The sequence below is a fragment of the Exophiala xenobiotica genome (assembly GCF_000835505.1).
Source record: "Exophiala xenobiotica strain CBS 118157 unplaced genomic scaffold supercont1.7, whole genome shotgun sequence".
Taxonomy (NCBI): domain Eukaryota; kingdom Fungi; phylum Ascomycota; class Eurotiomycetes; order Chaetothyriales; family Herpotrichiellaceae; genus Exophiala; species Exophiala xenobiotica.
This window is the reverse complement of record NW_013562488.1, coordinates 2,218,229-2,240,309: the sequence shown is the minus strand read 5'-3', so window position 1 is coordinate 2,240,309 and position 22,081 is coordinate 2,218,229. Positions and strand designations below refer to the sequence as shown.

Sequence of the window (22,081 nt, the reverse complement as noted above, 5' to 3'; positions counted from 1 at the left end):
CCCTAGGCATGTTGACCGTCGACCTGGCTTGCTGGCTGTTTCCCTTGTTATTACAGTAGTATTCCACCCACACCATCAGGACACCCATGCCGAGCCACGTATACTACGATGCATCCGTCTTCCCCGTCCGCTTCTTTCTTCTCTCGTTGGCTCTCTTTATTGGTTGGGCCATATAGAGTCACTGACATCCCACCAACGTCGATACCGACAATCACAAACCGAATCGGCCCGCTGGATCCTCCCACTATCTGGCGACATTAACTTGGACTCTGGTCTACGAGTAGCGAGGGTGGTCCCTTCTCTGACTTCTTCCCTTCTTCATCCTGGACCTTTGTCTCTGTGCTATATGTGTCTTGTTGCATTATCAACACATCAAGCCGTGTAAGCTCATCCAAAGAGCATTGACCAAGCGCGACATCGACCATGTGCGTGGACGAGGCTCAATCCGCCAATCCGACAGCGCAGCCACCTGGTAGCCACCAACCGGCACTCTTACCTGATGTATGCATTGCCTCACCCTCATTTGACCGTCTTACTCGTATGTAGCTTGTTCCTAAGCTAACCCTAGGGATAGTCCGATCACAGCGACGCTGATTCTGCATTTGGCGGATCTGCCGATGGCTCGTGGACGGCATCTCTGGCTAGCTCAGTCTTGAACTACAAGTACGAGAATGGCCGAAGGTACCACGCATATCGTGAAGGACAATATATTCTACCGAACGATGAGGACGAGCAGGATCGACTCGATATGCTTCACCACATTTACAAGATGATTTTAGGTGGAGCTTTATATCGGGCTCCGCTCAAAGAGCCACAGCGGGTTCTCGACATGGGTTGTGGTACAGGCTTATACTGTATTGAATTCGGCGACGAGCACCCCGCATCGATTGTTGTTGGTGTAGACCTCAGTCCGATTCAACCAGAGTTTGTCCCTCCAAACGTCAAGTTTTACGTCGACGATATCGAGAGCGAGTGGACATACCCCCCTTCGGAGCATTTTGATTTTATTCACGGCCGAGCTCTCTGTGGGAGCGTAGCCGACTGGCCGAAGCTGTTCAAGCAGTCACTCCAAAACCTGAAGACTGGTGGCTGGATGGAGATGCAAGAGTATCAGTGTCATGTCTGGAGCGACGATGGCACAGTTGATGAGGCCATTTACCTCAAAGACTGGGTGGAGCAAATGAATGAAGCAAGCAAGAAATTCGGCAAACAGTTGAAGACAGCTGTTGCCTTGAAGGCGCACATGCAGGACGCTGGCTTTGTGGATGTTCATGAAGAAATATATAAAGTACCAATCGGGCCGTGGGCGAAGGGTAAGAAGTATAAGGAGCTTGGCACTTTCTATCGAGCTCAATTTCTCGATGCCGTCGAGCCGTTTACGCTGGCTTTATTCACCAGAGTCCTGGGATATAGTGCGGATGAAGCGAAGATTGTCATCGCCAGAGTTAAGAGGGATCTGGTCAACCCAAAGTTGCACATGTATGTGCACTTCCACTTTGTATGGGGGCGGAAAGCCGCTGAGCCAAGGGCAAGTGAAGGCTGAAAAATGGCAAAACGATTTATGGCTGCGGAAGCCAATGAAAGATTGAAAGCGGAAAGGCACGAATTTACCTTCGTTTAGCCGCAAGGACGGCGGCGCAGTACCAGGGACCGTCGACCGATACCAACGAGGACCCGAGATGGAAGCTCACATGCTAGGTTTGATGCAATGAAGACTGTCACAGCGAGGAAAGTTGTTCTGAAGCGCTGCTGATGGTGTTTTACCAGGATCTTCAAGGAGGACTAAAGGCAAGTCCAGAAGATGGCGAAGGTGTCGTAAAAGAGAGACTTGCATGATGAATCTCTCGGGAGTCACTGCTTTCGGCATTTTCCTGCCATCGACGAGTGGGCTGCACGACAAGGCGTTTTCAGGGCTGTTGTGCTCTCCTGATGAAGGGACGATGTGCCTGCCCAACCTGGAAGAGCCCAAAGGCGGGTCTGAGGCCAATGTGAGATATCATAATACCAAAAGTTTATGGAATGTTCAGCATCAAGTTGCAAAGAAGCAGTGCCTTTCCGGAAGAGATGACCTTGCCAACGGACACGCAACGGGTAAAGATGGGATTTGAGATGTGATGGACTTCCTGGTGTACTACAGTTACTAGTAGTTCGTTTATTCCAGTCCTCCGCCGCCCGGACTTTAGGACATTGATTATTTTATCCGAGAAAGGCGTCGCCAAGCGCATGCAGACTCGAGACTCCGTGTCGTGTGCAATTGAGCAAACAAACCCTCGCTTCAGCATAGCTCTCACTCGTGCCTAGAGAAGGCATCGAATCACTTTTACGATCCAGTCCAGTGCTTGTCGCAGTCCATTGCCCCACCGACACCTCCGAGCAGGCAGGCATAAAGGTGACGTAGCAAGGCTGCGATTTGGCTTGCTAAGCGCTTCGTCCATCGAGTTCCTACAAAGCACATCGACAGCCTTCTGCCGCCACCACGCTCCTCAACCCTTCTGGTCTTTCGGACGTCCTCTCCTACTGGTATCGATGCTGTGGGACGCTCCAATCGAGACCGATATCCTTTGAAACCCCCTAGATCCCCATGAGTCTCCGTACGACTTGATCGAACGATGGAAAGTCATAAACACCATCACATTGAAGAGCTGATGAACGGCAGTCACGGCAAACATGGATCAGAAATATCAAGAGCTACATCTCCAGCTGGTGCGGTCACCATGGACCATGGCGCTGTTGATGGCGAAGACCCGGTCAAGCGCAACAGACCAAGGACCTACCCTTATTTCACATCGCTGCCATACTCCGTTGAGGATGAGCCCACGAGACAACGAGATCTAGCAGAAATCCTGAAACATCTCTACATTGCCATACAGTCCAGTGATTTCACACCGGGGGCAGTGCATTGGACCAGAGAACTGCGCAGTTGGCTGTCTCTAAAGTTCGACCCCTCAAAGGAAGATCGTGTGAAGCTCGTCAAGCTCTACTATGAACTCGCTCTGGCTCCTGGCATCGACCCCAGCGTGGGCGAACGTTTTGCCAGCATGTTCATGCTCCTCACAAAGTACGTTCTCGCCGCATCTCCTTGCTATGCTGTTCGTCACTGACCCTACCGCAGGCGGAAGCACTACCTACGACCTCATAAAGACCTCACACTCGATTGGCGTCCCTTGTACCGAGAACTGAAAGTGTTTGTCCTCCCAAGCGAGTCGGGATTGATGCAGACCACCAATATGAGGAGAAATATCAAGACCTTGACCAAGATCGCCTCGTTTTCACAGTTGTACTTCGACCCAGAGGATACTCTGGCGATGTTGGAAGAGCTGCTACCACACTTCACAATGTCATCTGCTGAGGGAGCTTTCGTCGTAATTGGGTTGCTGAATATGCTTCTCCCAACAGCACCACCTCCGCCTAATCGCTCCGATCTGGTGCCACAGCAATTCCTACCGACTTTTTTTCATCTATGGTCCTTGGTCAGCCGGTCTCGGACGGTGGATGTAGCATTTCTTGATTTGTTCTCGCGAATGGCGCGGGACTCCTTACCGAGTAAGCATATCAATTTCTCGGAATTCGGGATCTTCACGCCGGAGCAATCTACCCTGATGACAACCGCCATTCTGAGATTGCTGGAGATTCCAGTCGGTCAGTCTACCTCGCCTTACAGCGCCCTTGTCGACTTGTCGGCTGGAATGGGTATCCTGCTGGACAGAGATTCTAGGAAGCATCCAGTGTCGCATCATATTGCCCGCTGGTTTGTGATGTCTCTGTCACCAGCCTGCCTAGAGCACAAGACTTCGGTCCTCTCTCTTCTCGAGAACCTCATCCAAGCAATTGAGACCTTTTTTCATCCCTCAAATTCCGGTTCGTGGACCAGAACTCTGGCTCAGCTGGTCTTCTATCTTGCAGACTTCTTTGTCATGCGGTGGAACCGAGAACGCAATGGAGAAATGGAAGTGCCAGAGGAGAGAAGGCTCAACGACGCTCTTCGGAAGCGTTTCGTCTTATGCCTGCGCGAAGTCATCTTCATGGGTATCTATGCAAAGAGCGGCACAGCGATGAGCTACTCATTATCTACTCTGCAAGCTCTTGCGTTCCTCGAGCCCGACCTGATTTTGCCAGGTGCGTTACAGCGCATCTATCCTTCGATGCAAGGGCTTGTTGAAGTCCACCGCACGATATCGTCATTGCGTTCTCTCCAGATTTTGGCGAGAACTATGATCAGAACGAAAGGCTACCGGTGCCATATTACAGCTCTACTTGGTCTTGCTCTACCTGGTATCGACGCCAACGATCTGGAAAAGACACTCTACACACTCTCGTTCTTTGCCAATGTATGCTACAACATTCCATTTGAGGACCTTTCTCAGGGCCGTGAAGATGTTCAAGGCAATATGTTGGCTATGGAATGGATCACTGGCGAAATGGAACGAATGGAGCAAGAAGGAGCAAGTGTGGAGCTCAACTATGCAAACCTGAACGAGAAGGATGAAGAGATGATTCTTGCTTCATCGACTGCTGGGTTCGGCGAGTTTGTCTCATCCTTTGTGGGCAGGGTTTTCACACTTTTAGAGAATCTGCCAGACGCCGCGCGAATACGGAGCGGATCACCTGAAGAGAACATTGTCAACACATTACCTGCCGCGTTCATGCCTCTGTTGGCGTCTCTGTCTCCGGAGCTTTTCGACATGGCTTTGAACAAGATTGTGGATTTTGTTGCGAACCACGTCATCCACCAGTCCAGAGATGCCATGGCCTTCATTTGCAACTGTCTCTGCAAAGTCGATCCCGAAAAAGCGCTAGCCAAATTTGTCCCTGTGTTAATCAGCGCTATCCGCACGGAGATTGATGAAAATGGAGCAGGGTCAACCAGAAATGCTGCCTCTGATGTTCTCCCTCGAGACCGAGGGCTTGTCTGGAATATCAGCATGCTCAGTATGTGTGTGGTCCATGTGGGTTCTGCCGTCCTGAAGTACAAGCAAGAGCTGTTTGATATTGCAGTCTATATGCAACAGAAATGCAAGGGTATGCCGACCGTGCACGTCTCAAATTACGTGCATCACCTGCTACTCAATCTCACAGTGACGTACACAGCGGACTATGCTTTGTATGAACCAGACAAGCTTAAGAATGGCATAACGGCTGAGCTATGGGGCGTTGCGGAGCCTCCAGCATCCATCAAACCGAAATGGCACGTCCCATCCAAGGAGGAGATCGACTTCGCCATCGAGCTATTCCAGAACCAAGCCGAAAGTGCGCTGAAGCACCTCAGAGGTCTGATCCGAGGGTCTTCTAGCATTAAGCGAGATGGCAGCGGCAAGGAATGGTCAGATGAAGTGTCCCGCAATCTTGTATTGCTACGTCTGCTCCTCGCTGGGGTGTCAGTATTGTTTGACTCCAATGGTGTCAATGAAGGCCTGAAAACTACAGCCGCCGGCGTTGATGCTGAAAAATCCATGTCACAAGCCAATGGCCATGCCCCTGAGGGCAGCGACATCGACAATGAGAGCCAGGAAATGAGCGAAAGTGAGACGTCTCTCGATGGCACCGATGAAACTTCCCTCAAACCATCCTTTCAGTATCCCAGTGGGCAAATCCTGAAACCCGGCGATAGTGGATACCAAGAGCTTCATTCCCTCCGACAAGAGATTGGACGTGTCCTTCATGAAGTGCACGGATTCCTTACTCGCGAGGGAGAGGATGATGTTTCTTCTTTCGCACCTTTGTATACGGCGTATAGATCATGGTTCGTTGACGTCGGCATCGAAAGATCAGCACACGTCCTCGACCGGGTCACACGCTTGCTGCATGCGGATGAGCAACCCTACAAAGTCAGTGGCGTGAGAAAGGACTATCCTCGTTCGATTCTCGTACGCCGAGCAAATGTCTACCACACTCAGAGAATGCGACATAATGCCACGCCCCGACCCCGTTCAGAGCTGGATGAGCAGCTTCTTCTCGATCTCGCCCAGTCATCTGTGTCTCTGTATACCGAGGTCCGTAGAAATGCTCAGAGTGCTGGAGAGTCAGCGTTGAAGGTTGTCTTTGGCGCTCGACTGTTTGTCATCCCGCCGCTACTGGCAGCGTTCCGAGCGGCTGTAAAGAGCAACAACTTCCCTCGTATTAAAGGTGGCTTGTTCGCCCTCTTATTCGGCAGTCTTGCAAAGACGGTTGGCCGACACTGGAAGTACACTCCTGATGTGATCCGGACGTTTATCGAGGCCAGTACAGCAGACAAGCCCTCGATACAGAAGCTCTGCAGTGGTGGCTTGTTTCAAATCATGGAATATGGTCGTCCGGGAGACCGCATGGCCATCATTGATCGAACCTATGTCGACCTTTTCACGCCAGACGAGGATGTGGAAGACAAAATACAAAAGAAGAAACAGTTTGTCCTGAGCAAACGCGCCAACATCGAGCGGAAGAAAGCTGAACTGGCCGAAGAGCTTATCGAGCTGGTCCGTGTGTCTCACTGGAAGAAGGCAACTCGAGTTGCTACCGTTGTCATGTCATTAGGAATGCGATTCGATCACATCGCTTCAGACAACATGATCGATCTCATTACTCGCGGTACAATTGATCCTCATCCCGGGCTTCGAGGACTTTACTCGCAAGGTCTGGTGGCTCTCTTCACCATGACTGATGTTCGAGCCGTGTGCAACCATGACTATGCAAACTATATCCAAGCATTGCAGGAGTTTCCCGCGAAAGTTAAGGTCGAGACACACGCCGAGGATCCAGCATGGACAGACGGCTATCTCAAGGCTTTCTCCCAACCAGAAGCTGACGTCTACATCGATCACGACTACCCAGGTTGGCTGGTTTGGTCAAAGACCATGCCCGGTTACAAGGCCAACGTCAAGAATGACATCGTTTACGATGAACTTGAATGGAAGAAGCGTACAATCATCGGAAAGCTACTTGATCGAGAATGGTTTGTCACATTTTTCAAGTACCTCAAACAGGAACCGCGAGATCAGTCTGCAGATAAGTTCCGCATGGCCAGCGCCGCGATGTTGACATACGCGTTCGAGCTGATCATTAGGGACGGCCTGGCCGTTGCCACGTTCGAAGAAATCAAGGAGGAGACACTGAAAGTTTTCGAAGATGGAAGTGACAAACACCAGCATCGCGCTACTGCCGAGATCCTCGCTGGAATGGTCACATCTGTCATGGATAATTCGATTGAGCGACGAACAATGGTGTGGGAGTTCGCTTTCCCCATCATTCAGCGCGTCTTCTCGGATGGATTGACGCCTGAGAACTCTGGCTACTGGACAACATTCCTGCACATGATTTTACAGGCGCGAGACCCACGTCGAGCCTGGCCGCTGGTCGAGTGGCTGGCAAATTTTCGTCTGGACATGGGCTCCAATGCTGCGTTCAAAGAAAGTTCGAAGATACATCTCTTACACCAAGTCATCATGGACGCGGGCTGGCATTTCCAACTTGACAGACCAATTACGGAGGACTTCCTCGATCATATCGATCACCCATATAAAGGTGTTCGGGAGGCTATGGCCCATACGCTTGCGACTATCTTCCGAACCCGATATCATGAATCTTTCAAGGATGTCAGAGAACTCATCCAAGCCCAAAAGACTGCTGGATCCATTGGCGAACAGCCGTACTTGCCCACTGAAGAGTTCGATGGCACCATGCACGAGATCTTTGGGCGATTGGAGAAATGGCGGCAAGAACGGACCCCAGGTCAGCAAACACCCTCGGCCTACACATCTGGAAGCAAGACAGTCTTACTGTGGCTCGACTCGATGCTTTCATCCTACGAGTGTACCCAGCTTCTCAAATACTTCCCGGACCTGTTCACTGAACAATTCTTGCACATGATGGATGTGAAGGAAGATCCGGAGTTGCAGTCTCTGGCATATCATGTCTTCCGTCATCTGCCAAACATTCCCCATCGCATTGGAGAAGACAAGAAACTGGTGGATTCGCTGATACGCATTGGGAGAACCTCACCTTCTTGGCATCAACGCCTTCGAGTCATGATCAACATGCAAATCATCTTTTTCAGGCGACTGTTCTTGTTGTCTGAGGATAGCAAACAGAAGCTGTTTGATTGCGTCGCTGGTATGCTTGAAGATACTCAGCACGAGGTCCGTGCTGGCGCTGCCACTACCTTGTCCGGCATGATACGATGTTCTCCTGTGGAGTGGAGAGATAGCATGATCATCAAATTGCGCGATCGCTTTACACAGATGCTCATCGATAATCCTCTTCCGAAGAAACCAAAGGGCCAGCTGGCAGGCTTGTCGTCAGCACGCACTTCAGGGACGAACACACCAACACCAGAAGCTCAGCGATTGGTTGTTGTCCGACATGCTGCGGTCCTGGGACTAGGTGCTTTGATCCAGGCATTTCCATACTCAAGCCCACCACCACCGTGGATGCCAGACGTGCTCGTGACACTGAGCAGCAAAGCTGCCAATGACCCTGCAACTGTCGGTAACAGCGTAAAGAGCATCATTAGCGACTTCAAAAAGACGAGGCAGGATACTTGGCATATTGATGTAAAGGTATGGTTTCTCGGGTTGTTTTCACCTTCATTCATGCTAACTGAGTCCGCAGGCGTTCAAACCAGAACAAATCGAAGATCTCGCGGGCGTCTTATGGAAGAGTTATTTCGCTTGAACGAGCGGAGCCTTTTTGGGTTGGCATAGCGTCGGGTGCCTATTTTTTATCGTTGCCAGGCAAATATCCCCTGGGGGTGTCGGTCCTGATAGAAGATAATTATCACTTTTTTTTTCATCCTTGTGTGAGTATTTTCGGCGCGTGCAACCGCGACGGCGGCTTCGGTCCGCTACGATTGGGTATTGGTAGAGATGAAGGGAACGAGAACACAGGCCGAAATATTTGGGGTTGGAGACGAAAATGGAAAAGCGATAAAAACGAAGCAATGCCCTGTAGACCAATACAGACCGAATCCGAAAGAAGAATTGAGGAGGAATAGTGAGTGGTTGCTGCCAAAAATAATCCACCATGATCGTGTCTTCTCAGTACTTCATCCTGAGAGTACCAGAAGACGCCCGAAACCCTTTCTCACTGAGCACCAGACTCGAGTTGTCCAGTCGACGTAGTCTGGCTCGTCCGATGTAGGTCAGGTGTATGTTCTAAGGTAACCATCGTTCAACCACTCTAGGTATCTCGCTCCGTCCATCTTCCGCCGGCTTTTTTTCCCCCAAGGTTAAGATTCCATATCCTGAAAGTGCCCGCTCGCTTTTACAGCGATAGTCAAAGCACGTCGCGACACAGCCACTCGATCTCCTTTTCCTTTTCACCTTACTGTACTGTACATCACATGGCCCGTCCCTTTGCGTTCTTCCCCCTACGAGCTCCTTTGAGAGAGGAACCAGAGCGCCTCCAATCCTGCAGGCTTTTTACCGGACCTTCTCCTGCTCGAATGTTCGTGCGAGCTTGCTATACCTCCGGAGCCTGGGCCCGAAGAAGAAGAGCACATAGACCAGCGCGACCAATCCGAAACTGACAAAGCCCAGGGTGGCAAAGGCCCATTTCGTGTTCATGTTGGCGAACATAGCCACGCCGGCGTGCGCGAGGGCCGCCGCGATCAGAAAGCTGGGGATCAGGAATGCGGCGATCGCGCTCGCCGCGACGTTGGGATAACTGTCCGTGATGTAGTTCAGCATGGCGAGCCACAGGAGCGGATCGCAGAAGCCCAGGACGGCGCCGGCGACGACGCAAGACCAGTACGACACCGACCCGTCGCAGGTGAAGGCGAACCACAACAGCGACACAGGGAAGAGCCAGACGGTGACGAGGGATGTGAGGAAGCGCGCTTCGGGTCGGTGGTAGCCGTGCTTCAACCGGTCGCGCCGGAAGAGGTATGTTTGCACGGGCACGAAGCAGAACGTCACGGTGACGCCTGTTGACTTGATTAGCATCCGGCAACCAGAGCACAGCCGGAGGAGAGACAGGTGACAGGACAACGGAGGTGAGAGATGGGGATTACGTACCAACGCAGAAGTTAAGATATGTCAGGTCGGCACCGATATAGCTTAAGCCGTTGTTGAACACAAAAACGTCAAAGACACCGTCGAGGTACAGGAAAAGCAGGCCATACGCGAATCCGTTGTATCTAGGTTCCCCTCGCGTCAGCCTGTCCGAATGTTCCAAATATGAGGTGTGAACAGAGAAGTGACTTACAGCCCCAACGAGATGACGATTGGCTCCGTAAACATGATCCGTAAGGCCATGGTCGTGACGAACTTGAACTCCTGCATGACGGACAACTTGCTCGAGCCCAGCGCGATGTCGACGGCATTTTGGTCGACACTGCCTCGTCGTTTTACGGCTCGAGAGATGACGACTCGGGGGAGTGTTTCGGGGACGAAACAGAGAATGAAGGCGAAAGCGCCGCCGATGATGATGTTGATGTAAAAGACTTGGACATTGTCAATTATTCGAATGTGGACAGGGCCGGGCAGGACGTACTCCATCGCCAACCTAGACTAGGATTCTCAGCGATCCATTCGCCAATCGGCGAGCCCAGACTAGGGCCGAAATTGGCGCTCAAGACGAATAGGGCCATGGGTTGCGCGGCGTTGTCGGCATCCTGAAGGAGGGCAGATGTCAGTGTTGATGCATTTTGTGAATTTCCAGGGAAGTGACGGGAACAGCACATACCCCAAAGAGATCGGAAATGGTGCCTGCGACGTTATTCAAAGCGACCGAGCCGGCCACGCCGATCAAGAAGCAGAAAATGACCAGCATGGGAAAGTTGTCTGCCAAAGCGGTACCGATGTTCAAAATCGCATAAAGGAGGACTGCAATATTTTTAGCATTGCCGCATCTCTCACACATTGAAGGAGTTCCGAAAGGGCAAATCATACTCGACCCGACATAAACCCATTTCCGTCCACCAATATCAGACAATGGACCTACAAAGCGTCAACTGCAGTCCTGGAAACATCCACTGCTGGGACGATTTCGCACCCAAAAATGCAGGACCAACGGCTGTCCCAATGATGAACATCGACTGGCCCAGAGTCGTGACTTGAGCGCCCGTGCCCCATTTCTCTTCGATCAAGAACTCAACAGAGACATAGGTTGTTGATGTGAGGGTGACGAACAGTTGCAGAAGGCAATAAACAAACGTAATCAGCCATTTCTTCCACACAGGCCAGCGGATGGGATGTGCGTCGTCGTTGGCTCGTATTTTCTCGAGCAAGGCCAGGGGATCTTGGCTGCCCTTGCGTGCGCCTTCGATGTCGGTCGTTGGAGGGAGAGTTTCCTGCTTCTTTTCGGACGTTATTTCTGGCTGAATAGCTGCCGGATCGGTTGTGCCGGTCATGGTTGCGACTCGGAAAGAAAATGCACGAGGCTTTGAAGGAAGGAGTCAGAATTGACAAACGGACCAAAGTCTCCGTACAATTAGAAGTACAAAATGAAGACGACGTCAAACAAGATCGGAAATCGAGAATAGCCACAGGGAAGAACCTGAATCAAATATGATCGAAGAAGGTTGATCCATGGCTTGGAAAAAATTGTGGAGCGACTCAATGCTGGCCATCACGATAGGTCATAGCTGGCATTTTGGCATTATCGCGAGGCTTGCCTGTAGCCAGTGATATGGCTCAGCAGGTGCAAGATAACCGACCACTCTCCTTGAGGCGGAGAAAACGTATGGGAGCGACAGTTGTTATCGGCAGGGTGCGAAGTGGCCAGTGACAGACCGGGAAGGCACCCAGATGGTGTGGTGTAGTTATCCATCAAGGCCGGGCACGTTGCGGATCCATCGGATTGCAACCTTTTGATGAGGATTTTGCCTCCATGTCCCATGATGGTGGATGACGAAGGTGGGAGAAACGACGATGATGGAGAAAAGTAACAGAGGAGGAACAAATGAGAAGCTGAATGTGTGGCCGAGGTTCAACTAAGCTTTCCCGAAGCGTGTTAGCCCCGTTGGCTTAGTAGCTTATCCACGCTTATCTTCTTAGTACGAGCCACACGAGCCCTTACCTAGATACTTGGTCGATTCATGCTGTAAGCAGGTCGGGGCCAGCACCCTATGGAGAGAATGCTTTATCTGAAGTGATCAGCCTTGCATCGCTTATCTCTCGTGCTGACGTTCGTATAACAAAAGGGTCATCGGCAGCGCCCGATCCCGAGCGACGACACGAAAACACAGTTGTCTTCTGGCGGCGCCGAGACCGAATACCTATGTACTTCAACATGAACGGAACGCGACCAGACAAACGCTCATGTGAACATCGCTAATTTCAAGAAAGTATCCAACTATGATCCTTTAAGAGCCTTGACTTCAGCCACGAGTTCGGTCAGCGTTTGTGTCAGACTGCTGAGTTGTCGAGATTGTTGAGCCATCATGGCCTTCATGTTCTTCATTTCTCGTTCCATCGATTGCGAGGAGGCGTCATCAGTCGCACTACCAGACTCATCGCCGGCAAGCTTTGGAGACTTGAGATCTGGAACGGTTGTCTGCTCCATGTCAGCGTAAAAACTTGAAATCCTGTCTCTGAAACTTGCCTTCGGACTTTCGGTAGCCCTTGTCTCAGTCTCAAAGTCTTCAGCGTCTGCCTGGGCTTTGCTCGTAGCTGGCGTCGGTTCCTCTTTGCTCTCTTCTGCAACGGCAGGCTTAACCGCAGACGTTCTCTCAGCCGGCTTTTGAACTTCCTCGAAGCTCGAATCATCATCTCCATCTTCTTCCACTGGCTCGCTATCTTGGAATTTGGTGGCTGCTGCCATCATTGTGGCGCCTTGGTCTTTCATGGATGGAGGTGGAGATCGTATCGTTGGAGTTGCGGCTGGCGATGGTTCAGCAACCTCAGGTTTCGGTTCTGGAGCTTTGACAGGTTCAGGAGCCTTCTTGACAGGTTTGGGCGCGTCAGCAGGGACCTCTTTTATGCCTTGACCCTCATACAGGCTCTCCAATGAGATCTTTGGTGGCAGCCCTGAGGCACCCTCAAACCATTCGTTGCTGCTCATGGCTGGTTTCAAACCAACAGTAGGCGGGTAGATGTCTTCTTGGAAGGATTCTGCTCGCCGTGGTACAATGAAGGAGATTGGCTCGATATAGTTGTCGTTGACAGTCTTGTATGCTCGCATTACTTCGTTCTCGTGCATGTTGACGCCTCTCTTTGGCACAAAAGCAACTCCTCGTTGTGGATCCGAAGACTTGTACTCCGACAGATACTCGAACTTGTCGTGCTCATACTCGTAGTACCGAATGTTACCGTCGCCTTTGCCTGCCAGGTACAGACATTGCGTGCCATCATCCCAGAAGGGCATGCATACTCCAGATATCGAGTCGAGCATCTGGAATCCATCGACAGGCTGCTGAGGAGCTCTGATGTCCCAAAGCGCAAGCTGACGATCACTCATTCTTGAGAAGCCCGTGGTCGCGACTCTGTCATGTTCACCCATCCACACCGCTCGGCTGTTTTTGGCACCTGCGTGACCGGCAACTTCATGGGCCGGCTTCTCTTGTCTTGTATCCCATATTCTCAGCTTTTTGTCCCGGGATGTTGTAACCATCAGAGACCCGTCTGCGCTCCATGACATGGATTGGATAACCTCGCCCACCTTCAAATTGAGCTTGGCTGAGCCGGATTCGATATCCCAGAGCTTGACCGTGAAATCTCCAGCAGCTGATGCCAAAACGTTCTCGGCCGCAGGGTTGAATAGCACATGTCCCACTTTTCTAAGAGAGGTCAGCTCGTGCCGCGCTTGTTACTGCCTTGCATCTTACTTGGGGTGACCACTCAGCTTGCCGACCGGACTGACATCCTGAACTTCATCTGCCGGCACATCGAGATGCAGCGTAAAGTCATCTGGCACTCTCCAGAGGAATACCTGAGACGGTCAGAGTCCTGCATACCGAATTTCAGCACGAGCCATACCTTGCCATCGTCGGATCCAGATGCGATCAGAGAGTCATTGAAAGGGTTCCTTCTGTTGTCAGCCCTGTAACTATGCCTGCGCGCCCGGGATTGCCCACCAATCTGTATCTAATACCACAGCAGTATGGCCTCGGAAAAGCGGTATCCTTTCCGGTAATCGGCCTCGTTCGTTCACAGGAATGACCGCGAATGCTCCGCCGCCGCTACTGTCCCAGTTCACGGAGAGGTATTCGGGGTTGGCCTACAAGGTCAGCGCCGGCCTCTGACGACGAGGTGCCAAACGTACCTTGATCAAGTTGGTATCCCAAGCATTTTTCGATATCCTTATATTGTCATAGCATTGTTCCTAGGTCCCTTAGCCGCCATGCTCTTTCACAATTATGCATCGGATCTGCACCTTTCGAGTCGGGCGACCGAACACGTGCCGATATTTGGAGGAACGGACGAAGCGATTCGCCATGGTGTTCTGAGCAGTGAAGATCACTGATGGATGAGAGATTCGGAGGAGAAACAAGACCGAGCCCGCAGTCTTTGAGACAGGAAAGTGCCCCAAACACAGCAACCGCAATGGAGCTGAAGCAACCAACGTTTCATTGTATCCTTTGTTAGCTGACTGCGTCGTGCTGCGCCCAGCCCATTGCTTGAGATACTCCACCGAAGAAATAGCACAGTTTATACGGCGAGCTACATTGCACCAAAGTGCAGAAACTAACTTACTACAAGTACGTGGCAACGCTCCAATTGGAACAAGCTCATCGACTAAATACTTATGCATAGGCATAGAAGGCTCAACAAAAGGAGTCACCAAGTAGCGTGTTTTCTGTTCGTCGCCATCGGTTTGGTGAACGATCTCAAGAAACAGAAAGTAAGCGGAGAAGGCCCGAAAACAAGGATAGAATATAAACAGAAACTAAATTCGGTCGGTACTGTCGAACCACCATGGGTATCCAAGTCGAAAGCAGGGTCGTAATATCGTGGTTCATAGCTTCGTCTCCAAGTGGCCAGGTTGATAAAGACAACAAATGCGACGTAGACCGTTTCGATCCCGACCATAAAGCCGCACTGTGAGCAGTCCATGCGTCGAAAACTTGCGAACTCGCCAACTCGCCCTAGTCCGCCGTGTGAGAAGTGGTAGAAAGTCCAACCTTCGCGCTCACGTTCATGTCGGTGCCATCTCTCTGACATAGACCGCGGGAAAGACGCCGGTATCTCCAGCATAGACTCCAAACCACCAATCTTCGTTGACTTCCTCAATCTCACGCACTTCGGCATGCTTAGGGAACATCAGCTCGCCCTTCCCTTCCTCGCCCTCTTCAGGATAATAACTCCAAAGCGCACGACAGACTTTACCGACCCCGCCGTCCGGAGGATATTTTGCAGACGCAGGAAGAGATACAGTTCTTGCACGAGTAGCACGACGCGTGCCAGTCGCGTCCTCGCGCCACACCCATTGCCCTCGACCTGTAGCTCCTGTAGCTGGGTCGGCGGATTGAGTATTGCCGAGATGAGTTCTCGCAAGCTTCCATGCAGCCATATCTGCCTCGGTCATCTTAGCGCCTCCAACCAGGTCACGGGTGATGACTCTCCTCTGGCCGCCATCACTATCAAATTCGAACGTAACGGCAACCATGCGATGTCCACTTGGACATAAACGCCAGCCATCGGGACCGTCTTCGCGCTTCATGCGCCCGGTTTTGACCAGCCTGAGGTAACAGATGTTGCATAGATCAAAATCACCCTTCTGGTTAGGTTTCTCCACCGATGGTGTCGGATGTTCTGGACAATGATATCGAATTTCCTCGGGGGAGATAGGTCTTGAGCAGATGTCACAGTTCGTTGTTATTGCCAATGGAACGAAGTCGAGATGAACTCCACAAGTAGCTCCGTTCGCAGAAGTCGCACTTGAAGGAGCACTCTGAGCGGGTGACGGAGCTCCTCCAGCAGCACTGTATGGATTCAGTGTGAGGGCGCCCGACTGTGTCAAAGGTCCTCCTTGCCGTAGAGCAGGGTTGGGAACCGTTGACTTGTGGGCGACGGGCAAAAGAGCGTGCTTGCAACAATGATTGGTGTTGACGCAGTCGTTGCAAAAGCCCCATTCACCATCATTGCAGTAATCACAAGACCAGAAACAATCATTAGCAAAGGCCCCACATCGATCACAGAAGTTGCCCTCACGTAAACGAGAGTTTTGGTCGGATGTTGTCATGGCGGAATGTCCAGAAAGTAGCTCAGCTGATGGTGACGGCGTCTGGTATTGTCGACCAATGAGTAGATGAGGTAATTCAATAGCTTGACTTGTTCTCTGAGGGTGGGATGAGTCAAATTTGAATATTGCGGCATGTCCAAAGCCAAACCAATGGTTACATCCCCGACCGGCCCTGTAACACCTCGAGCAGAGATCGAGATTGCAGGGAGCGCAATGTCTGTGCACCTCATATTGGATATTAGGTCGTGAACATCTTGCACAAGAAATAGAAGGTTCCTCAAATCTTGTTGAAACCATGGCCGACGAGGATGCTGCTGGCGCAGGCGCAGATATAGTAGGATCCGACCCGGGGATTGTTGTAGGGACCGGCGCATTATTTACGCCTGACATTACGACCCTTGGAGATTGTGGTGCAGGAGAGCCAATCTGGGGCGGGCTGGCGAGTGGGCGGCCAGAAGCTTGCCAGACTTCAGATGCTCGTGGTGTACTTCTCGGCTCAGTATTCGACCTGTTGGTATTTGTCAAGCCGCGCGGACGTTCCGAAGCCGTCGAGCTGGACTGGGGTCTTTCAGATAGATCTGTCGCAGATCTTCGACCTGCTCTAGTCGCTGACTGTTCACTTCTACCGCTCTCATTAGAGGTTCTTCGTTGATGGGTTCTATCCTGCGGTGTTGTCAATGCTGGCTCAGTCGTTGTCTGCGGGAAGGCCGACGGTGGTCGTTGCCCCAAACCACCGATCACCACATTACGACGTGGACTAGGCTGAACCTCGTGTCTTTGGCTGCTCCTAGACGAACCACGTGTACGGTGATCTGCTTCCTCGGTCTGTGCTTCTGGCTGCGCTGCTGGTTGTCCCAGACTGTCATGGCTCTCCCAATTGGAGGGTGCTCCTCGAGTTCTCTCTGGGTGCAACTGCCTATACCGCTCAGCTATGATCTCGCTAAGTTCATCCTGCTCGGCTTCAGTCAATTCATCCACGTTGATGCCATCCAACAAGCCTTCAGCCAAAATCTCTTGCATCACCTGCGCTTCATTGAGACTACTGCCAGTTCCGGTGCCGCTCTCAGAAGCGCTGACCAGGGATCGTAAGCTAGCTTGGTGAGCAACAGTGCGTGCGCCTCTTTGACGTGCTTCCACCGCGTCGGGATGTCTAGGCGAGCCGGGCGGCGGAGACAAAGATGATAAATCTGTAGAACTGGAGGAGCCGCCTGTTCGAGGACGTGAGACCACGACGTCGGCGCTTGTTTGACGTTGGTGTCTCTCCTGGCGTTCAGACATTCCCGAGCCGTCCAATCCTTGCCGGCGCTCACGGCTCCTACTACTTCCACTGGTGGAACGAGGGGCTTGTCTGGTATTTGCGGAGGAAGGGTGTAATTGTCGCTCTCGTCTGCTTCTGTCGCGTTGTCCATCATCTTGTGCCCTCCACGCTCTCGCCGTAATCTCCTCTTCCTCACGCCTTCTTGGCTCTCTCCGTCTACGAGTCTCGATCTTGGGAAGTATTTCGTCGCCAGGTTTGTAGACCTGCGCCATCTCTGCCTTCTCCTCTAGTGACCTGTCCTTCGCCGGGTTTGCTGCCAGGAACATGTCTAACAACGTGTTGATCATAGCATTGTGCTGGACGTCTTTGACAGGGGCACGACATGTTGGACAAGTGTAGGAGATGGCGGCGGCGGAGTGGGAGTGCAGAGCTTTACGATGTTGATGAGAGAACCATTCTTTGAGACAAGAACCGCAGAAGGTATGTAGACAGTCAAGGAGAGTGAGAGGCTGGTAGAGGATCTCCGTGCAGATGAAGCAGACGAGTTCCTTTTCTAAGTTGAGCAGACCCGTTGAGGAGGATTCGGTAGTTACAGCCATTGAGTCGTTGAGGTCATGTTCTGGAGGTCGGTTATGAGTACGGCTTGTAAATTCCGGTCTGGTAGATGCATGCTTCAAGGACTCATCAGCATGAGAGCGCCATGAAAGTGTGGATATAACGGATCGAGAGTCACCAACGAGAAAATTTGCTCTGTTCACAGCTGCAGCTGAAATGGGAGACTGAGAAGTGATGCATCGTTACCAAGAGTCACGCCCGAGACTTACGAGATGCGCCTAACACTCTTTACGGGCGCCTCTTCTCGAGCTAACTAGCCGAAAGGCAACTTCAGCCGCCTTCTGACGGGCTCGATGGGTGACAGCTGCTCTCCTTCTATAATTAGTCCAGCAACGTCGGCCGTTGTGTCAACCGCAGAACTGAGTTTCAACTGCATGTCGTCTTACAGTGCCATCCACTGGGTACCTACCTATCTTCTAGGCTGGTACTACGGCGCAACTGGTCGCCCACACAATTACAATGCGTCGATATTGCCTTCATCAAGATAGACAACAACCGGGCGCACCACCTTCTGCCCATCCGCGAATCGTGTACCGACAGTCACACCAAGCACTTCGGCATAAATCACACGGCTGTTGAAGTAGGCATATGCCCCGTATCTGACCATAGAGCGGTCGTGAGCGGTCTAATTGCGGTGCACGGTTGTTCATTTCATGATCTCTCAAGATCACGAACTAATATAGCTAACTCATATACTCAAGTCTCTTAGCATTCTGGTTGATATTCTCGCTCCGACGTTCCTCAGACACTGAGGACCACGGTTTCAAAGACAGGTCGTCCCCTGGTTGCCCCCCTTGCGGCCTCCCCTTTTTGTGGGCAACTGTGACATGCTATCAAGTGTCGCCAGCTCCCTTGCCGTCGGGATCAAGACGAGCTGGGCCTTTCCGTCGAGGTGACTCACGCAGCCTCATGCTTCTCCACTTGGTGGGTTTGCGGAGCGCCTTCAGCAACATCATGGACTTTGTTCTCATGGTGGTGACCACCCAGACTCAACTTCTTCTCCAGGTCGACCTCACCCTGTTCCTCCCTCCTGACGCGGTGAAAGTCCACGTGAGTGTTCCATGGCTTGATATTGCTACTGAAGATCTCGTCAACTTCTTCAAGAGTCCTACCAGCGGTCTCGGGGAAGCAGAAGAAGACGTGGATGGTCATGGCAGTGCAGAAACAACCAAAGACGAGATAAGTCTTCCACTTGATGTTTTCCTACTAAGAGTTAGCTTCCTTCTTGCCAATGGAATCGGCAACGCCTCTTACAAATGCAGGGGGGACAAAGTACGACAGAGCAAAATTGAAGATCCAGTTAGAAGCAGTGGTGACGGCAACAGCCTTGCCTCGAACTCGGAGAGGGAACAACTCCGGCGGATATATCCATGATACCGGCCCCCAAGTAGGGGCGAATGAGGCGACGAAGAGATATGTGCAGGCGATGACTGCTCTTGCCGGCGCGCCATGGATTTGCCAGGATTCTTCGGGGACGCCGTCAACTCCTCCCGGCGGTGCTGGCTTGCCGTAGGAGGCAAGGAGACCAGCATTCGCCCACATCCAGATACCCATGAAGGTGGACCCTATCAATAGAGGCCATCGGCGTCCCCAGCGGTCGATGAAGACGAGCGCAAAAATGGTCATGCCGACATTGATCACCTTCCACCGTCAGTACTGAAGGTTTTCGATTTCGCTTGTGCTTACATATTGAATGCTGCTGGCGATCAAGTTGGTATTGCCCGTTAAGCCAGCCATGCCAAAGACGTAAGTAATATAGTACATCATCACGTTCATGCCTGTTCCAAGTTATCACTTATGAACCAGATATCTGGCCTTTTTAGCTTCATACCTGTCAACTGACTCCAAATCTGGGTAAAGACACCAACGTGGAGCCGGTAGATCATGTTTGGCTTGACCAGCTCGAGGTAGGATACATCCTTATTACGTGCCTCGAACTCGACAAATTCGCGGATTTCTTGGAGCTCCTTCAGGACAAATGGGGCATTTCGATTACCCTTGGCATGGACGAGAGCTGATGTTAGTTGTATTAGCGGTTGGACATTTGGGGACTGTTGATGTCGGAGGCAAGGTGGAAATACCTAGAACCGCGTGGCACTCCTCCCAACGGTCTTTACGAGCCAGCCATCTGCCTAGCGGTCAGCACTGTGAATCGCAGTGTTGTCGAAACAGAAACATACCTGGGAGACTCGGGAGTAAGGAAGAGTGCGAAACCGAGAATGATAGCAGGAATCATTTGCAACCCCCATGGAACACGGAACGCCGCAGGTCCGTCAATGAAGCTGCAGCCATACGAGATATAGAACATGATCAAAATACCCCATGTGATCGCCCACTGCTGGGCACCGACGACACGACCACGTTTGCTGGGAGGAGCAAGTTCGGCAACATACACGGGGACTATGCCTAGCATTAGCGACGCAGGCGTGAGGTGGCAGGGCCAGTATACCTTGAGCTGAGCAAATGCCTACACTGACACCGTTGATGAACCGGCCAGCCACGAGCATGCCAATGTTCTGAGAGGCGCACACAATGATGCAACCAATGCACCAGATGATAGCACCGATTTGAATGGCTCGCTTACGACCAAAAATATCGGTCAACTGGACCAGATTAGAAGGAAATCAATGCTGTGCGGTGAGTGACATACAAAACCGGAGGCGAGGGCACCGACGAAGGAACCACCAGGCATTGAAGCGGTGATGCCACCCTGTGTGTCTGAATGAGGGCCAGAGCAATTCGGAGGGCCGTCTCCCTCATTGAAGTAGCTGCCAGGGGAAGACTCAGTGAGACATGAACGAACGAGCCTGACCGGTCATAGGCTTACCATTTGTACTGGTCAGTACCAATGATGGCACTCATGGACGAAATATCGAAACCAAACAGGCCACCACCGATGACGGCGATGGCCGTGATGAAGTAGATATTGCCAATCTGATACATGTTGACTATCGTTCTTACCGAGAGACGGTAAGTACTATTGCCTGGGATGCTGCAGGAAGGAGTGTCACCTTGGGTGGGCGACCAGTCTTCTTGTACTTTCGCAAGAACCCCATGAAGACGGAGGCATCGACAGATCGGTTTAGTCCAGCAAAAATGTGACCTGTGTCCCTGTGTGGTGTACACCTTGTGATCATCCTAGCTGGCCCCCAAGAGGGGAGAGTTACATGCGCATCGTCTGACAAGGAGTGGCCCAGGCGGGCATTTCGCCAGCAGTAGGCATGTACGTAGTACTTGTAGGTACTAGTACTACGTAGTAGTATATGATCTGTGGGGAAGGATGGAAAGAGAGGCCGAGCACCTGCAAGGAATGATAGAAGTGGGCACGCTTGAGGCTTGCCGTTGCGGAAATGGGGTTCCTGGTGGCTGCTGCTGTCCTTGTTGTTGTCTATCCAATCCTGGTTTGTATAGCTTCGTTAGGCGCCTGTCCACGGATGCTTGCCCTAGCTTAATTGGATGCAAGGATGATCAAGAAAGGCGCCACTGACAGCATCTTGACTGAAGTTGGACGACCACTGACGACCTGCGCGTTGCTGCCGATGCTGCCGTTCAACCTTGAAATTGAGGCCTGAATGCGACAAAATCTGCTGATCATTTACTACTCTCATATACCACCACTACCCACCTGGAAACCCACACCAATCGCCATCTAGTAAAGGATGCTTCCTCAATGCAACGTCGCAAGTTTCAGGATCAAATCATGGCCACATTTGCTGCCCGTCCTCGACTGTGCAAAGGAAGGGATTGGGGTGATATTCTTCCTTGTGCTTCGGATCATCACCGGGCGACGCACATATATCATTCTCATCCAGCGGACCAACACTTGGCCGATGCACAACCGACAGGCGAATGGACTTCCAAGGTGGGCTCACCAGGCTCATAGCTCTGGCAGGATCGCCCACACGTGTTACGAGTCTATTGCTGATCATGTTGCGCATCTTTGAAACCTCTCCGAAGTACGGATACGATAGCACCAGACGTGACTGGATCATCCCATTCCCTCCAGATACCTCCACATGGTTTCTCGGTTGCGCGAAGAGGGATCTCCAGCCGAAATTTCATGGTTGCGTGAGGCTGATGAGGCCTGCTTGTCTTCAAGTTACGCCTGTACTC

At 51.8% G+C, this 22,081-nt stretch overlaps 6 protein-coding genes across 7 annotated transcripts; 2 read left to right on the top strand and 4 right to left on the bottom strand.

Moving 5' to 3' along the window:
* The first annotated feature begins 78 nt into the window (after positions 1-78).
* On the top strand, positions 79-2,076 carry PV05_11514 (uncharacterized protein). Its single transcript, XM_013455004.1, has 2 exons — positions 79-501; positions 575-2,076. The coding sequence occupies exons 1-2, from the start codon at positions 424-426 to the stop codon at positions 1,541-1,543; spliced, it is 1,047 nt and encodes a 348-aa protein (XP_013310458.1). The 5' UTR covers positions 79-423; the 3' UTR covers positions 1,544-2,076.
* Positions 2,077-2,257: 181 nt separating this feature from the next.
* On the top strand, positions 2,258-9,008 carry PV05_11513 (uncharacterized protein). Its single transcript, XM_013455003.1, has 3 exons — positions 2,258-3,058; positions 3,113-8,531; positions 8,584-9,008. The coding sequence occupies exons 1-3, from the start codon at positions 2,610-2,612 to the stop codon at positions 8,644-8,646; spliced, it is 5,931 nt and encodes a 1,976-aa protein (XP_013310457.1). The 5' UTR covers positions 2,258-2,609; the 3' UTR covers positions 8,647-9,008.
* PV05_11512 (uncharacterized protein) lies at positions 8,959-11,839 on the bottom strand. The gene is made up of 7 exons (XM_013455002.1): positions 10,966-11,839; positions 10,863-10,910; positions 10,657-10,796; positions 10,465-10,585; positions 10,177-10,414; positions 9,987-10,108; positions 8,959-9,895 (listed from the first exon to the last, which is right to left on the bottom strand). Exons 1-7 carry the CDS (start codon positions 11,321-11,323, stop codon positions 9,393-9,395), a joined length of 1,530 nt encoding a protein of 509 aa, XP_013310456.1. The 5' UTR covers positions 11,324-11,839; the 3' UTR covers positions 8,959-9,392.
* A 55-nt stretch (positions 11,840-11,894) lies between these two features.
* On the bottom strand, positions 11,895-14,513 carry PV05_11511 (uncharacterized protein). The gene is made up of 7 exons (XM_013455001.1): positions 14,287-14,513; positions 14,176-14,235; positions 13,988-14,130; positions 13,890-13,938; positions 13,739-13,842; positions 12,517-13,690; positions 11,895-12,468 (listed from the first exon to the last, which is right to left on the bottom strand). Exons 1-7 carry the CDS (start codon positions 14,347-14,349, stop codon positions 12,268-12,270), a joined length of 1,794 nt encoding a protein of 597 aa, XP_013310455.1. The 5' UTR covers positions 14,350-14,513; the 3' UTR covers positions 11,895-12,267.
* A 54-nt stretch (positions 14,514-14,567) lies between these two features.
* PV05_11510 (uncharacterized protein) lies at positions 14,568-18,142 on the bottom strand. The gene is made up of 2 exons (XM_013455000.1): positions 18,091-18,142; positions 14,568-18,024 (listed from the first exon to the last, which is right to left on the bottom strand). Exon 2 carries the CDS (start codon positions 17,950-17,952, stop codon positions 15,049-15,051), a length of 2,904 nt encoding a protein of 967 aa, XP_013310454.1. The 5' UTR covers positions 17,953-18,024; positions 18,091-18,142; the 3' UTR covers positions 14,568-15,048.
* Positions 18,143-18,598: 456 nt separating this feature from the next.
* On the bottom strand, positions 18,599-21,166 carry PV05_11509 (the record flags this gene model as incomplete). Of its 2 annotated transcripts, XM_013454999.1 has the most annotated exons (10): positions 20,980-21,166; positions 20,796-20,924; positions 20,619-20,736; positions 20,418-20,571; positions 20,149-20,368; positions 20,050-20,096; positions 19,800-19,982; positions 19,655-19,746; positions 19,223-19,609; positions 18,866-19,171 (listed from the first exon to the last, which is right to left on the bottom strand). In XM_013454999.1, exons 1-10 carry the CDS (start codon positions 21,036-21,038, stop codon positions 18,866-18,868), a joined length of 1,695 nt encoding a protein of 564 aa, XP_013310453.1. In that variant the 5' UTR covers positions 21,039-21,166. The 2 variants fall into 2 exon arrangements, with proteins under 2 accessions (XP_013310452.1, XP_013310453.1); XM_013454998.1 differs by lacking the exon at positions 20,980-21,166 and having other exon boundaries at positions 18,599-19,171; positions 20,796-20,956.
* Between the last annotated feature and the right edge of the window lie 915 nt (positions 21,167-22,081).